General features: G+C 44.4%; 1 protein-coding gene across 3 annotated transcripts in view; it reads left to right on the top strand.

Moving 5' to 3' along the window:
- The window catches only part of TGFB2 (transforming growth factor beta 2), a 129,172-nt gene extending 111,912 nt beyond the window's left edge, over positions 1–17,260 (top strand). Inside the window, exon 7 of one of the 3 annotated variants that reach the window (XM_021064294.1) lies at positions 16,806–17,253. In XM_021064294.1, coding sequence (XP_020919953.1) covers positions 16,806–17,012 — 207 coding nt within the window. In that variant the 3' untranslated portion in view covers positions 17,013–17,253. Of the gene's footprint in view, positions 1–16,805 lie in introns of all 3 variants that reach the window. The other 2 variants (XM_021064297.1, XM_021064296.1) reach the window with 2 other exon arrangements.

Genomic DNA, 17,612 nt, shown 5'->3' on the forward strand with positions numbered 1-17,612 from the left:
ATTTTGTGGCCGACATGTATCAGCTCTTCTGCAGGTTACATGCATCATTGGAAATGGGAATTTAGAGGCAGTGAGAAGCTCACATCGGCTCCAGTTCATCCTCATAGATTCCAGCTTATTCCCATGGATGTAGTTTGTCCTTACTCTCCCTACTTCATGTCTATCTTTCCTTTCCTGAAAACCTGCCCTTCTGACTTCAGGCTCAGTAGCACGTAAACCATATGGTCAGTTCCTCTAATTGGGCAGGATCAAATACATATATATATATATGAGCTCTATCTATCTATCTATCTATCTATCTATCTATCTATCTATCTATCTATCTTTATCACTTCTGGGGATTTTGCTTCTCTGATTGACCCCCAACTAACTCATTAGATTGGAATCTCATATCTTCCTCTAGTTATAAATATGATAGTAGGCAAATCTAAGCAGTTTCCTTCATCTATAAAATGGGCATAATACTATGTACAATATAGGATTTGTGAGGATTATAGAGGCTAAAAGCTGAGTATTCTGCAGGGCACACAAGAGGTGCTCAATTAATGGCTGTTATTAGCTACAAATGTGACTTTGACCCCATCCATTGTTACATAGTATGATGGAGTTTGGGGGCTGGCAGAGTTTTAGAGCAGTCATCTGAACCAGTAGCTCACCCTAAAAACCCAATCATTTTAGGGTTGAAAGCTTATTCTTGCCAATCTGATGTCACTATACCCAGTTTTCTTTATAATGTGTATACTGGAGAGAAATTCATTCCATGTTTATTACTGCCAAGAGAGGGGTTTTAAAACCGAATACTAGATTTTATCTTCAAATTAGTGTTTTTCTTCAACGAAATCTGTCTAAATCTGTTCCCTTCTTCATCATTTTTAAATGAGGAAAATTAGAAAAAAAATCGTCTCAAAAGCCTCTTCTAATTTTAAAAAAGTGTAATCAACTGAGAAGGTATTCATTAATCAGGTGAAGATGGCTTTGCTTTTTTCAAACAAGAGTAGGTGTTTCTTTCTTCCTTTTCTTCTCTGCTGCCCCCGCTTTTCGGCTGAACCCAAGGCATGTGGAAGTTCCTGGGCCACGGATCAAATCTCAGCGGCATCTGTGACCCACACCACAGCTGGGGCACCCCCGGATCATTAACCCACTGCACCGCAGCGGGAACTCCAAGAGCAGATGTTTCTGCTTGGATATTATCTTCGGAATTGGTTTTTGAGGTCAGTCCAGAGAAAAAGTCTCCTTAATTACAGCCAAACTTTGTTTGTGTCTCAAACAGAGCTTTTGTTTTTGAGACTTGGCGTCAAAAATGTGGTGCTCTTTGCAAAAGCCAAATCTCTCCTCTAGATGGACCACCATTGAAGATGTTCTGATAGACACTTCAAAAGATGGGATTTCAAACACCTTTGGAGTAATATCAATGTTATCTTGAGATATTATCAGAGTTTAATTTGACTATTTACCTTGGCATATCGGAGAAAGCAAAGACTTAGTGTGTGTTCAAACTGGAACGCAGGAAGAGTTAGGAAGTGGACCTCAAAGCCCCGGTTCCAGTGTTTACCAGCCGTAATCCCTCAGGAAGCCGCCTGTGGACCTTTTAGGAACTTCACTCATAATGTGGGCAGAATGTCCCCAACTGGATTTCTCATAGAATTATTGTGAAGCACAAATGAGATAGGAGGTGTGAAAGCCTTTCGCTTGCTTGACAGCACCCAGGACTATCAGCTGAAGCTGGCAAACTATGGGTCAGATTCAGTCTGCTGTCTGTTTCTGTACAGCCAGTGAGCTAAGAAGGGCACCAAGGAACATGTGTGTCAACCTGCTAACAGGGACCGCTAATTTGAAACCCACTATGAAAAATGTCACCCTCCCCAGGTGCAAGATGCAAGAATCCCTTTCTTCTCATTCGAAGGTCTGTATTACAAAAGGATTGCAGGTGATGATTATTATTAGATTTAAAATTTTGTCAATGAAGATTTTATGGAAATGTGTCTTCTCTTTGGTTGTATAAATACCAACATAATATCCCTCTTTTGCTTTTTGGCCTACAAAGCCTAAAATCTTTCCTGACTAATTTGCACACAGAAAAAGCTTGTCGATTCCTGCTCTATAAAATACTGTGCAAAGGGTTTTTTTTTTTTTTTTTCTTTTTCCTTTTTAGGGCCACACCTGCAGCATATGGAAGTTCCCAGGCTAGAGGCTGAATCATAGCTGCAGCTGCCGGCCTACACCACAGTTCACGGCAATGCCAGATCCTTAACCCACTGAGCAAGGCCAGGGATCAAACCTGCAACTTCATGGATACCAGTTGAGTTCGTTACTGCTGAGCCACAACGGGAACTCCAGGGATTTCTGCTGTTAGGAAGTGTCGTCATGGCTTTGCAAGCAGAGGTTGCTGTAAATTCTTTATTTGCTTTTCCTCCTAGTTTTATTAAATCTCTTTGGTTATACTTTTAATTTGTATAACACAACACTCTTTGTTACAGATGGTAAAAAGAGAGAGAATTCTGTTACCTAGAATGGATTGTAATCTGAATTTTATACTCGCAATGGCAAAATTCCAAATTTGTGGAAATTTGAAGAAAAAAGATAAAATTAAATAGCAAAAGAGAATCTGAAAAAACAAACCAGGTGTAGCGATGCTGGCTGGTCCCAAGCTCTAAAAGGTTCCCTGAGGGCTTCTGTGGACCCTGGAGGTAGACGGGTGTTGAAATGAAGCACCTGGAGAGGTCATGCAGGCAATTTTGAAAAGCCAGAGTTTCATTTTCTCCCCCATTTTTAACCTAAGGCGTATGGAGTTCCCAGGTCAGGGATTAGAACCCAGCTGCTGTCTCAACCTAAGATGCACTTGTGCAATGCCGGATCCTAACCCACTGTGCCAAACAGGGGATCAAACCTGGTTCGCAGCACTCCTAAGATGCCACAGCAGAAGGTCCAGTGAGGCTTCCTTACCTGCCTCTCATGGAAAACCAGGCAGTTCTAGCAATAACAGAAATAACATCTTGATGGGTAGACAGATCTTTGAAACAAATCAAAATTTATTTTGTATGAGAACAATGTCACATGCGGATGTCTCTCTTGGAAACACAAAATGCCAAAGCAACCTTCAGGGGTCACGGGTCGCCTTGGGTGAGTCCATGACACATGGTGATATCTTCATTCAAGGAAAAAGCCAAACAAAAAAAGAAAGAAAAGAAAAGAAAACCAAAGAAAAATGAATAGGGAGAGGAGGAAGGGAAAAAGAGTTTCAAATGAGCACCACCCATTTTTAATGTTTCAAATATTTGTCTTCCAGGACGCCTGCAGTGCCTTTGTTAGAGATTCATCAGGCAAGCTTGATTTTTTTAAATGACAGGAGCCAGAATTGCAAAGGTGGAATTGCTCCCGGGGAAGGGGAGGTCTTGGGGGGGAGTGAAAGAGAGAATAACCTTTAGCTCATAATTTCCCTTCTCTCCGGGTAAAGCCGCATTAGTCTCTCAGCAAAGGTACTTGGAGAAAGTTGCTAAAATTTTCCCTCATGCTTGAAATTTACTTACCCTGGGTAACAGGAAATGTGGAGTCTTGTGATGTAGATTGTTATACCAGATGGCAATCTTAGCACATGCTTTTTATGTAGATCAGCCATGTGTGTGAGTCACCCATTTGAGGCTGACCTCAGCCACTGTGACATCGGGTTCCATACTGCTGGTATTAATAAATAATAATAATGGTACTGAATTATCCATCATTTTGATGCACCCTTAATGAGTTCATTCCCTCTACACAGTATTAAACATGGAATTGTCTTCTTTTTCCAAATCGTACTTTTTTTTCTTTTACCAGCTGGCTTTGTTGCTTGCTCTTCCTTAGTGGCGTGCAAATGGCAGGCATTTAACTCAGTTAAATGAGATCTTTGGGATATCTCACTTGCATTGTATGTGTCCTTGACGGCCCTGCCTTTCAAGCAAATTGCTCTTCTTATTCAAATCAGTCGCTTGGAGATCCTGTGATAGGTGTTAACATTTTCCTGCTGAAGACGACTTGGAGCAAGCAACCCCCACTCTCACCTTGTCTCCATTCCAGCCACTGGCTGATTTACGGTTGGGAGACAAATTCACACGTCTTGCCACTTCTGCATCTGCTAGTTGCCTACAAGCTGGCTGGCAAAGGCTGGGCAAAGATAAAGTCTCAAGGTCAGGATGTGTGCCTTCTGGCTTCCTACCCTCGAGGCCTTCAGCCTTTCCACCAGGCATCCTCTCACCGTTTCTTTCCCTTCCACTTCTCTTTTCTGGGACTTTTCTTCTCATGGTGCCTAGAACTGTGATTTGCACAAAATACTATCCTTCTGGCTTTGTAACCGTCTGCAGACATATTTTTTTTAGGGGCCCACCCACGCCATATGGAAACCTCCAGGCTAGAGGTTGAATCGGAGCCACAGCAACTCCGGAGCCTCCTCTGTGACCTACACCACAGCTCATGGTTGCTGCATCCTTAACCCACGGAGCGGGGCCAGTGATGGAACCCACATCTTCATGGATCCTAGTCCGGTTCATTCCCACTGAGCCATACGGGAACTCCCTGTGGACATCTTCTAAGGGGACTCCCAGCTGTCCTCTTGACTGGGGGGTTCCCACTGACCCTCTGTCCTCTGGTTGACATAGAAGCCACTGTTCTGCGTATCTGACTGCCCCTCATGGCTCACAGCACCTGGATGCAGTGTCTCCTCTTCCAGATCTTTCTCCTCCTCCCCAGCTGGGTGCTCACTCCTCCTCAAGGTCAGATATTGAAGCGGAGGAAGGGCACGGCTGAGAGTCCGGGCGCCTGGCATTTTCTTAGCTCGGCTCTGGTGGCTTGGCCCCCTTTGGTGTGTCACATTCGTGCTCCAGCTTCTTCCGAGGGGACTCAGTCGGCCCTCTTTTCCCCCCTCCCCTCCTCCCTCGGGACTGCTTTCAGAGCTGGACTCCGGCAGGACCCCGTTGACACAGACAAGGACAAGCAGAGAGAGCGTCCTGCTTCCCTCGAGTTCTCCCTGCTGGTCTCTCGGAGAGACGCGCCTCCATCATTCTTGGTTTTTTTGGTTTTTGCTCGGGTTTCTCTTGCTCCAGGAGGACATTTCTGACCCAGTATTGTTATAGGCTAAGGACTCTCAATTTTAACGGTGATGAGTTTGCATCCCCACCCCCACCCCACCCTGGCCGATGGAGACCAGAGTCCTTCATTTCTCTGACTAAATTTCGATCAGAAAGCAGAGACAGCAAGTTCGTGAGGGGTTTTCATCTGCCCGAAGTGCCACTGGAGCAACAGAGCGATTAAGGGTACCAAAGAGACACGCTGCAACGGGAAATACGAGGCACTGGTTTATCTTTTCCCTTTGGTGGAGTTAGGGAGTGAACTGTTCCTGCAATTGTGTGGCTGATATTTCTTAGCCCTGATTTTAAGTGAAGTGTTTGTTTTTAGTTGCCTTGCTGAGGCATGAGGTCTCTGGGATTCTACGGAGCAAGATCCTTTATCATCAAGAACTTTCTAGACACAGCCTTCCCCGAGGGTCCAAGCGGTGTCTCGGCAACTCCCCTTCCGAGGATCCTGCCTTCTTCTCGGAAGCCATCCCTCATGCCCTAGGGGAGTAACTCTTTTCAGTTTACAGAGATCTAAGCGAGGCTTCATCTGAGACAGTTTCAGCCTCCCCAGACCAGCCCAGAGAGCAGGCTTTGGAGTCAGATCAGGGTAGAATGGGGTTCCAGCCCCAGCAACCGACCGTAACATCTGACAGGTCCCCAGACCTCTCCTTGCCTTAGATTCCTCAGGGTAAACGGAATAACACGGCACCCATCTCATAAAGTGACTGTGGGGATTGAAATGAGAGACTCCTGTAAAGTACCTGGCAGCCGTAGGCTGCTATTTTTATCTATGATCCAGGAGGTAAAACATTTCTGTGCTCTCTCCAGCCTGAAATGGAGATGCCCTTACATCATCCTTCATGGCTATTCTTAATGACTCTTGTCATTTGACTTTTAAATGCCCATGATTAGCTTCCTATTAAGCCCCAGGCCTATAAAACAAGAGGAATAGCTGTTACATAAGCAGCCTCTGCAGAGCTTTGGAATCCTAATAGTTTGTCAGGATTTTTAGATCATCAGTGATTCAGGTCACTAAAGAACAGAGCATTTTAAGTGCAGGTTGATCACTAATCCCCACGCAACCACAAAATGCTAAGGCTTCACAATGGCCCAGGACGCCCACGTGGTAGGATACAGGTGAATTTCAAGAGGTCAGGATTGGAGTCAGGGTCAGCTCTTCCAGCTCTAAATAGCCTATAAGCCATGATGATGAGCTCCTTAGTGAGATTCAGAATTCCTTGAAGGGCTTATTGATTCTGTAGGGAGAAAGGTGGCCATGAGAAGGTGTAGTGACCTGAATTCGAATCCACTTCTCTCTTGCACCCTGGGCTTATCGGAAAATTCCACGCCTGTCTGAAAATGAACGAGTCTCCCCAAACAGTGACCCTTACAGAAATCTCTACATGCAGCAAGCATCTACCTAGAGCCTCCCAGATCCACGTACAAAGTTCACGCTCCATGGCAGGGACTTGCAGACGGACTTCAAGGTCATTCCAAAAATCTCGTTAAGGAGATGAACAGTCCGATCTTGAAACGTGAAGCACATCCATGTTTAAGCAATTGCATAAACAACTGATGACTATAGACTGTACTTGCTCCCTTCAGTTTTCCTTAATGCACAGAGGAAATACTCAAGCTGACCTGGTTTGCTCTCTTCTGAAATTCTTTCATTCATCTCTTTACTTAAACTCCTAAGCCTCACATCCGTAAGATGCTGTAGGAGATAAGAATTAGAAAATTCTGGTGTGTGATGATTTATTAAGTGCTTATTTTAGAGGATCATAATTTGTTAGTCTAAGATTCTGTGCCTATAGTTATCAGCATGATGGCTGATCAACGTGATGGGCCCATTAGAAAATGCCAAGAATTCAAAGACACTTGGGTGATGAGTCATTGCCATTTAGCTTCTTCCACAAATGGTCTTAACCCAAGCAGGGCTCTTAAATCAACAAATGGCTGTTGCTAGAAAAGCACTTGCAATTTAACGATGAAGCTTTAATTACTTTTCAGCTTTTACTGGTAGTTCTTTAACCTACAGCATGAAATTCAGACTCTGAAGGACTTCGAGATAAGGGCCCAGTCCTTATGCAATGTGTTAAAAAGGCTCTCCGCACGCCACATGATTGTACAGCTTCTGTTACTACACCAGCACTGTCCACTCAAAATTCAATGTGAGGACTTCCCACTGGGGCTGAGCAGGTTAAGAACCTGACTAGGATCCATGAGGATGTGGGTTTGATCTCTGGCCTCACCCAGTTGGTTACGGATTCGTTGTTGCTGTGAGCTGTGGCATAGGTCACAGATGTGGCTCGGATCTGTCGTTGCTGTGGCTGTGGCGTAGGCTGGCAGCTGCAGCTCTGATTCAACCCCTAGCCTGGGACCTTCCATATGCCACAGGGGTGGCCCTAAAAAGCAAAACATAAGCAAGGGAGCAAACAAACCAACCAACAAAAAACAGTGGGCCGAAAACCAAGCCACATACGTAATGAAGGAAAAAGAAGACAGGTACACTTAATTTTAATACTATTTTATTTAACTCCATATGTCCCAAACATGATGACCTCAGCATGTCATCATTACAAAGTTATTCATGAGATATTATTTTACATTCATTTCTTTTCATACCAAGTCTTGAAGATTCAGGGTCTTTTACAATGAAAGCACATCTTAATTTGCACCAGCCACGGTCACATGTAGTTCATGGCTACTGACCGGAAGAGCACAGATCTATGCAGAGTCACCAAAGAAAATTTTCTCCAGTGCACACTGACCCTCCTTCAGAAACCCACGACACTTTTCAGCAGCTCTGAGGGTCCGAAAGTTCTTTGCGTTGCACTGAAAGCTGCTTCCTTTCCATTTCTCCCCCCTTCGTTTTTGCACTACCGTCTCAATCCCGCTCTGAATTGTACTGAGATTTCACGCCATCATTCAGCAGTGACGGTAGATCATGATGTAACCCCAGTTATTTTCAAGTTTTCTCCTCTTCAACCACATGTCTCCACTTTTTTTTACTTTTGAAATTGGATTTTTTTTTTTAGATCAGACTTTTCTCTTTAGAGGTATTACTGTTCCCCTCATTAGTTGACTCATTGTTTCAGATCGACCCGGTTTCTCTTGGAACAGAATTCTCGCAACTAACCAATCGGGTCTCCCGCTCGGTTTCCTGTTATCTAATTATGGAATCAGCCAACTCGCAGCATCGTCAGTTAATTTCGTGGTAAATATGTTAATCTGGACAGGGCAGGTGTGGCTTGCAGTGAGAACCCTCCTTCCAGGCTAAGGGCTCTCTCTAGTCACCCCTCTTAGGGGACAGTCATTCGAACGGTTATAAAGTCACCAACCAACTGGTCATTTCAGTCCGCGTTTCTTCATCTTCCCCACCAGGGCATCGTGACTCACCTTGTCACATGTCCTTCCCAGACCAAGTTCTCAGCTGTCACAAGAGGAAAGAAGTTACTACTTCTTGCTTAATTCAGTGAAGCCACGGTGAGCTTGGTCCAGAAACACATTTCTCTGTCCCCTTTCATGTCCTTCCTAGTTCCTCAAAATAATTGACAATCACGGTTCATGGTTCCCTTGGTTTCCTCATCCTAGGATCCTGTATCAAATAAGTCACTGGCCTTTGTTCTATTTCAGCATGAATTCTTTCCTGTGAATATTTATTCTGTTCTTTAGGTCTGAAAATTAGTTTCTTGACATAGGTTCTCGGACTGTTAATTTTTAAATCATCGTTATAGTTAGCTTACTGAAACAGGCTCGTATGCGTGTGTGAGTGTGTGTGTGTGTGTGTGTGTGACTTTTCTTATCAGTGCGAGTTTCTAAAGTCAGAGAGTCTCCTAATCAGTGATGAGAAAAAGCTTCTTGGATCAGAGGAAGAGGGAGAACAAGCTTTTTGGGTAGAAAGCGTGATATCCAAGGGTGTACTAATGTTACTTTCTTTTTCCTTTATCTTTTTCCTCTTACTGATTCACTTTTTTGGCAGCACGGCTTGTTCTACTATTCTCCTCCTATTATTCCAACTTGCTGCTTCTCTTTAAGTTAAAGGGGTAGGCATCATTTTTCCTTCCAGTAACACAACCAGTGGATCTGAAAGTTTGTTTGCAAGCACAGAAAAGCAACCAACCAGAGGCCCTGTGGAAGGATATGTATTTCTCTGGCTCCTTCTAAAATCAGATCCAGTGTGTGGCCCAGACCTGGGTCTGGTTAACAGCTCCTCACTGATTATATGTGTGCTAATTATCTGGGTGGCGGAGTGGCTCACCCACTTTTCTGTGAACTCCTGGATGTCAGGGACGACATCTTATTATTATCATTATTTGCTTTTTAGGGCTGCACCCAAGGCATATGGAAGTTCCCAGGCTAGGGGTCGAATTGGAGCTACAGCTGCTGGCCTACACCACCAGCCACAGCAACGCGGGATCTGAGCCAAATCTGCAATCTACACCACAGCTCAAGGCAACGCCGGATCCTTAACCCGCTGCGTGAAGCCAGGGATCAAACCCGCATCCTCACGGACACTAGGCGGGTTCGTTTCCTCTGCGCCACAAGGGGAGCTCCTGGGACTACATGTTATTAATCTCTGCATTATCAGCACCTGACGCTTAATAGACACTCCATTAATACCTTGCCAGAAATAAATGACTGACTGACTGAATGAATCACGGGACGCTCATGCACGCCTTCTCCTGGAGCCCTTCCTGTTAGGAAATACCCCTTTGCTCGTCAGTCTCTGACTGTGATGGAGAGCATTAGTGATAAAAATCTTTTCTCTTGTATCAAGCTGAAACCTGTGCTCAGCGTTTCCATTTTCCCATCGGAAGCTTCTTTCCCGCGTATTTATCCTCAACAGTAAACTTAGGGCTTCGGGCCTGTGGAAGACAGCAATTTTGTTCTCAACAGGAAGGACTGTGCTTATTCCTTTGCTTGTTCAACCATCTTCATTCCAGTGGCATTCCAGTGGCAAGCTTCTGGCATGCCAGCCACACAGGTCATCTAGGGAGAAATCCAAATTCCATTTAGACACATTTTGAACTCCTCTAAATATTGTACTTTCTCAGGCTTCCAGGGAGCCAGTGTTTATCACTGGATGACTACAGTTGCAGAGAGAGATCAAGGACTTAGTTTATTCTGGGTCACATCCATTCTAATGGCCTAGTTTAGACCAAGGAGTCCTCTTGTTCCCAACCACTTTCTTGGGTCTTCGACTGTAATCTTCTGCCACGTCGTCCTCACTCCCAGGAGGATCCCATGTGCCCAGGCTGTGACTGCTTTTTCTTTTCCTTTTCTTTTTTTTAAGGGCTGCACCTGCGGCATATGGACGTTCCGGGGCTAGGGAGCCAATCAGAGCTGCAGCTACTGGCCCACGCCACAACCACAGCAACGTGCACCCCGGCTCACAGCAATGCTGGATCCTTAATGCACTGAGCAGGGCCAGGGATCGAACCTGTATCCTCGCGGATACTGTTCGGGTCCTTAACCCACTGAGCGGCAACGGGAACTCCCGTGACCACGTTTTCTTTGTTCTAAAGCAGCGGTGCTCCCTCTCTCCCTCCCGCCGTCTCTGCCAGACAATCCAGTATGCGGAACCCAGTCTCTGACACTCGTATTTGGCTCAGGGCTGGTCCGTGAATCACATGTCAGAGCAGAGTTTTAAATCTCACGTCCAACACAAAGAGAGATGACGCCAGGGCTTCGAAATGTCTTTTAACACAAAATATGTCAATTCAGTGACCTCCCCCCACCAACCCTGCCCCTGCCTTTCTTCTTCACATTTTCTTGGAGATGTTTAGAAGTTGTGTCATCTTTGTTTGTGAAACGGGATCTTGGGATAAAAGTACGTCAATATTGCGTATCTGCAGTTAAAAGAAAATACTGCAAGGGGCATGAGACCAGGATGCTACCCCGGCTTTGATCATACCTATTCCTCTAATTAAACATTCCACCGAGGAGGGGGCTGTGGAATCTTTTAGACCCTGCGAATTACCTAATAATGATAGAAGTATTCAAAGCATGGGTGATTAATGAACAGATGTGAAGAGGCAAATGCAAACTTATGGGAAACCATTTCGGATGGTGATGTCAGCAAGGAGCAATTTGCAGACATAATTACTAAAAAATTATCAGAGACTTCCTTGTCAAGTATTTTGTATGTTTATAAAGCTGTTGGTGACTCATTTGAGAAGTCTGGGAGACTTATTTGATTTGGAATCAGGATTTTATTATAGCTTAGCTGTTATGTAATAGTTTACTCAGACTGATGGGGAGATAGTCTCTTCCATGTCAACATAACTCGTGTGTGTGCAGCGAGATTTCCTTGTAGTTGTTTCAGCCATTCGTCTCTGAATGCTTTCCCATGTTTTCATGCCTGGATTATAGTCTAAGTTTGCAAAACGGAGCACACGAGCGGTTGTGAGAATAATTATCCAGTAGATTACCATGGACTCTGACGGTTTAGGACATTGGATCAGAGTTGCTTTAGGTCATGAATTCGGTAATGTCACGTGGAGTGACTCTCTCCAGCATGCCTCAAACGCCGTATATGAACCTTTTGGTCATGCGTGTGTTGGGCTCCTTGGCACAGTAAGCCCACTCCTCCGTGGCTCCGCTAAGGTCTAAGGTCAATACCACAGGTGGTCAAGCTCTAGCCAGACCCTCGAGTTTTAATGCTCCAGTGCAAAGTCATTCGGGTACATCCGGTTTTAGGGTTGGCTGGGGAGCTATTGTTTGATCAACACCTTCTAGTTGCTAACTGGAAAGAAGCACTAATAGCAACCAGAGAGACATTATGTCTGTCCCTCGCCTCAAATTCTAATGATGTTGTTGTCTCCAGAACAACTCCAAAAGAAACATAGCCTGAAAAACGAGCTGCTTTCCAAGAAAGGTTGGGTGTTATCTTTGCTCGGAAGGGGATAATGTGCAGAAATAATGAAATAGAATAGGCCAGGAGGGCTCCCGTCTTCTGTTCTCAGCTCTGCAATTGCCCGGCTGTTACTGTACCATGGGTAATTTTTCTGGTTTCTCTTTCGATGCATTTCTTTATGTATTGACTCAGGGAAGCAGAATTTAACCACGGTCCTATATAAGTAGTCTGAATATTTGCCTACATATGCAAATAGGGGATTTACATGCACATAGGGGATTTTATTTAGACATTTTAAAATGGATTGCTGTTATCATTGGATATTCTATTTGATTGTCCTTCCTGCCTCTCCAACATAGGTTCACATGGAGAGAAGCAAGGGCGGGAGAATGGGGTAGCGGAAGAGAAGAATTTGAAACAGCAGTTGAAAAGGAATGGACTTGCTCCTTGGGGTAGATGAAGGTCCATCATATATTTGGGATGATAGCTCCACAATTCTTCAGCAATAACGAAAGAAATGCCTCTGTTTCGTAATCATGCATAATGAAGAACACTTTACGGTGCAGAAGAATCACAGTGCAAAGGCACTACTTCCTTTTGGCCAGTTTTCCCGTTTACAATAAACAAAGCTTCTGTTTTAATTCCTGGAGCACACGTTGTCACGCAAGATGGTCCCAAGGGGAAGGCATTGCCCTTCCTTTTGGCATCTTTGGGAAGATCGCTAAAGCCACGCTGCGGCTCTGCCTTTTCGTGGCGAACACACATGCAGCCCAGTAACAGCTTGGGGGGTAAGGCTGGGCAGGAGCAGGGTCGCAGGGTGCTGCCAGGGCTGAGTGTACAGTCAGGAATCGCAGTCGGTTTATAACGTGGAAGGATGCGGGGGCAGGGGGTGCACCATCCCTGTGCTTCAGGAGGTATTAGAGAGCTGAAGTCCGGGCACCACCCCAGCCAAGAACAGAGGCGCATAACTGGATCCATGTTGAGGACAAGGCAAGGGTCTTCACTTGTGGCATGTGCCCATAAGCCACTCTGGTGGATAGTGGTTTTCTTTTTCTTTTTTAATTTTTTTCTTATAGTTGATTTACAATGTTCTGTCAATTTCTACTGTACAGCAAAGGGACCCAGTCATATATACATGTTATATACACATAAAGCAATACGTATGTTCTTTTCCTCCCGTTATCCTCCATCCTGTTCCATCACAAGTGACTAGAGAAGAGCTCCCTGTGCGCCACAGCAGGATCTCAGTGCAATAGTTTGCATCTACTAACCCCCAACTCCCAATCCATCCCACTCCCACTGCCTCCCCCTTGGCAACTACAAGTCTCTTCTCCAAGTCCATGAGGTTTTTGTTTTTGTTTTCCTGTAGGTTCATCTGTGCCACATGTTAGATTCCAGATATGAGTGATAGCATATTTGCCTGGATGCTCTCTATCTCCAGTGATCCCAGAGATGGAGGAAACTAGTTCACTAGCTTCCTTTTCCTCTTGATCTCTGCTTAGAGGGAGGACAGGACCAATCATAATCATAATCATAAAAATAGCAATTAACCTCTACTGAGTCCTTGCTGTGGAGAAAGCCTGTTATTCCATAGTTAAAGGTAGTACCTCATTGAGTCCTTTCACCAGTTTTAGGCACTTGGGATTACTAATCCAATTTTAAAGATGAGGAGACTGAGGCCCAGAGGGTGACTCGCCCAAGGCTGCAAAGCTAGTCGGTGGCAAAACAGAGCTCCAACCCCAGGGCTCTGACTCCAGGGCCGATGGTCTTAAACTCCCCTCACACAGGGAAGGACAAAGCTCTAGTGCCAGACAGGAGTCACGTCACTGGTCAAGAGGGAGAAAGCAGTTGAAGAATCCTGGGATTCCAAAAGCACCTCTTCCACCTGCTTTTTCACTCTCATGACTGAAACTAGATCTCAAGTCACCATCGCCCCTTATTTGAATGTCTTTCTTATTTCTTATTTGAATGTCTTTCTTGCTATTTACAATATCATTCTATAGGCATGGTAAAAGTTATGGAAAATAAGGGAAACATTAGCGCAAACATCACCTATAGCCTCCCTCATTAGAAAGAGCTCTATGCTTTATTTTAAAGCTACTTTTTGATGTGTATTTTATTTTATTTACTATTATTTTTTGGCCACGCCTGCAGCATGTAGAAGTTCCCAGGCCAGGGCTCGAATCCAAGCCACAGCTGTGACAATGCTGGATCCTTAACCTGCTGAGCCACCAGGGAACTCCTCTATGTGTATTTTAGAGGTATGCATATATACATATACATACGTACATATGTGTGCATATCTATGCATATATATTTTTGGTCTTACACCTTTTTATTTAACTTGATAAAATAAAAACTTCCTCAAGTTATTACAAACTCCTGGAAAAATATTTTTTAATAGATTTTATTTTTTTAAGAACAGTTTTAGGTTCATAGCAAAATTGAGAGGAAGGTGCAGATATTTCCCATATATCCCCTCTTCCGCACATGTATAGCCTGTCCCGATTTTCCACATTCCCCACCAGCATGCTACCCCCAACCCCTAGCCCCTAACCCTAACTCTGACATTTGATGACCCTACCGTGACACATCATAATCACCCACGGTCCATAGTTTATCTTAGGGACATAAACTAGTATTGACGTTCTGTGATGATGCGTATCTCCCCTTATGGTATCACACACAGTAGTTTCACTGGCAAATGTATTTTAATGAGGATGGACAATTGCAAATGGCCTCTACAATCAGTCCTGCCAGTGATTTCTTACTTCGTACTTAATAGCAATAATTATGCAATAAACATCCTTGTGCCTCAAGGATTCTCTGGCAACAACCTCTTCTTGTTTCCTCTTTTCTATCTCTCCCGACTCCCAACTACAATGAGAGCAGCTGCCAGACAATTTTCCTAAAATGCATGCCTTGCCCCGATGCGTATCCACAACACTATCTGTCAAAACAAATTTCAGTTTTTTCAGCCTGGAACAGAAAGTGTCTGGCACTGTGACTGTTGGGCTCAGAATTGCGAAGGAACGAATGAATTGTATCTTGCAGGCACCTCTCGTGTTTCCTGAGCACTGAGTCTCTGCTCTATCGATCCATGCCCCATGTAGTGTCTAGCTGGTTCCATGCAGCCATAGGCAGCTTAATTACCAAATGAATTGACCTGCCTCCTGGTTTTCCATGGTAACACGAAGCTATGAGTTTGCTGTAATTTAGACTGAAATTGGAATTACAGGTTTCTGGAGTATTAAGTATCTCAAGTTGCTGAATTGATGCTATAGAGGACTTCTAAAATCTCAGGATTTTTTCGGGAGTATGTGACCATGCTAGCGTCACAGACCTTGTGAAAGCAGGTTGCCCTGGAACTGGGTGGACTTTCTGCAGTCGCTGACTCTGACTATTTAATTTCATGGGGAAGAAAGCAGGACCAGGGAAATGCCTAGTGTCACCAGCTGTTACTACTGGAGCAGGACCTGGGGGCAAGGGTTTGTGCTCTCAGTCCAGGGCTCATTTGCTAGAACTTGCTGCCTTGACTTTCCCAGAATAGGAAGATCAGATTAAAAAAAAAAAGACTGACCAGATTTAAGTACTTGTTTGTCTCTGGCTTAGGAAAATTGGGTGCAATGTTTAGCAAAAGTGGTATCCTTTTTATTTCATAGCAGCCCCTCAAGAGCTCTTAAATTTATGTCATTTGTATTAAAGTGGATATTTGCATCTAAAAGCCTGTCCCCGGGTACTTTAGAGGTCAAACTTCACTATTAAACTGCACTTCCTTCAAAATATACTGTTAGGTGCCAGATTCCTTCTAGCTGAGTAATGAACATTTCTTTAGTATTAAATAATCACCGTCATTGGATCTTAGAAAAGATCTTAGGACGATTAGCTCCAGTGATACTATTTTATATTCAAGGAAACTGAAGTTTAGGGGGGTCCTGACTTTTGGGGAGACCCCGGAGCTGTCAGGATCAGGAGCAGAAGTCTCTCTTTCCAGGTCAGCATGTAGCTTACAGTATCTTGGGTGAAGCCTGGAGAAGATGAAGGAGCCTTGGGTCTCTGCCCTCATGAGGGTTGTCTAATGATGCTACAGCTACTGGTCAGTTCCTTTGCTGATGAACACGAAAGAGATACTTTCAAAGTTAAAGCAGCAGGATTCAGGATTCAGACAGTGACTGGGATGATGGAGAAGTGAGCTCTTATTAAAATAACCCTGTGCTCTGTCATGGCCTCAGCCTTCAGCCAGTGAGCTCACAGAACTGTGGCCCCTTCTCCCCCCGCAGGAAGGACACTGATCCAGCTCACAGTAGTCAGTATATGAATGAATGAATGGCCCGATGGCTAAGCAAGTATAGATGTCTTAGTAAAAGCAGAGAGAAAAGACAGAAAACAAGAAATGACTAGCACAACAAAAAATACCCCAACTCTTCCTCCGGTAGTGAGTTATAAACATTGAAGTTATCATTAAAGGCTTTGTTCACTAAATCGGGCCTGAGACATTGAACTTGAATTACTTAGGGCTGAGACTCAAGAAGAAGAAATTATGCGGTAGAAAAAACACAGGCACTGTGGCAGGTCACCCTGACCTCTCATTCATTCATTCATTCACTCACTCACCCATCCAGCACCTGCCGGGTGCCGTTTGGTGGGATACGCAGATGTCAGCGTGACTGCCTTTACAGAGCTCGGGAACGTACTCCAGTTTCCCCCCTTTTACACGAAATTTGTATGTTCCACTGCATAAAATAGAATGAGACAAAGCTGCATGGAAAACATCTTAAAGGAAATCTGGCATTATTCTTTATATATTCCTAATAGGATTTTGAGGACGCTGTCTAATTAATTTTTGATTTCGTCTCTAGACCTGGGAATTTGGAGATGATCCTGGAATTTCCTCCAAAGGCATTTTGCATCTTAGGAATGTAGCCCGTGGTGGCTGCGCTTCCAGCAGGTCCAGTGTCATGAACTCTGCGGAAATCCTCATTGCGGTTGGGCTCCTTGAGACCGTCCGTCTATCCTTCCAAGGGCAGAAGCCGATTTGCTCTGTGCCTGCATCACCCGCAGATTAGGTGAAGGAACCCACAAACACAATGGCTCATGTGTGAGATGTCATCCTACTTGGAGATGGCCGAAGATGTCTAAAAATGCCCACATCGAGCAACTCAGAATGATGGATCAAAGTGTACCTAGAGGAAGAGAGAGATATGTTTTGGCTCCAAGCAGCCAGGACTCAGAACGTGCTAAGCTCTGCCTACTGTTTTAAATATAATTGTTTTAGGGAGTTCCCATTGTGGCACAGCAGGAGCAAATCCGACTAGTACCCAGGAGGATGCAGGTTTGATCCCTGGCCTCGATCAGTGGGTCAGGGATCCAGCGTTGCTGTGGCTGTGGGGTAGGCCGGCAGCTGTAGCTCCGATTCAGCTCCTAGCCTGGGAACGTCCATATGCCGTGGATGTGGCCCTAAAAAGCCATAAAATTAAAAAAATTAAATAAATAAATCTAATTGTTTTATAATAGTGTGGGTGATGTCTATAGAAGAGCAGAGTCTTAAGAAATTTGGATTATGTAAACAATGATTATGTGCTAAAATTATGATTCTCCTGAAGAATTCTGAGCTGGGATGGCCATCAGAATATTGGAAACCGGAATTGCATCTAACAGTCAGAAGA

The sequence above is a fragment of the Sus scrofa genome, chromosome 10, assembly GCF_000003025.6.
Source record: "Sus scrofa isolate TJ Tabasco breed Duroc chromosome 10, Sscrofa11.1, whole genome shotgun sequence".
In the NCBI taxonomy this organism is placed as follows: Eukaryota; Metazoa; Chordata; class Mammalia; order Artiodactyla; family Suidae; genus Sus; species Sus scrofa.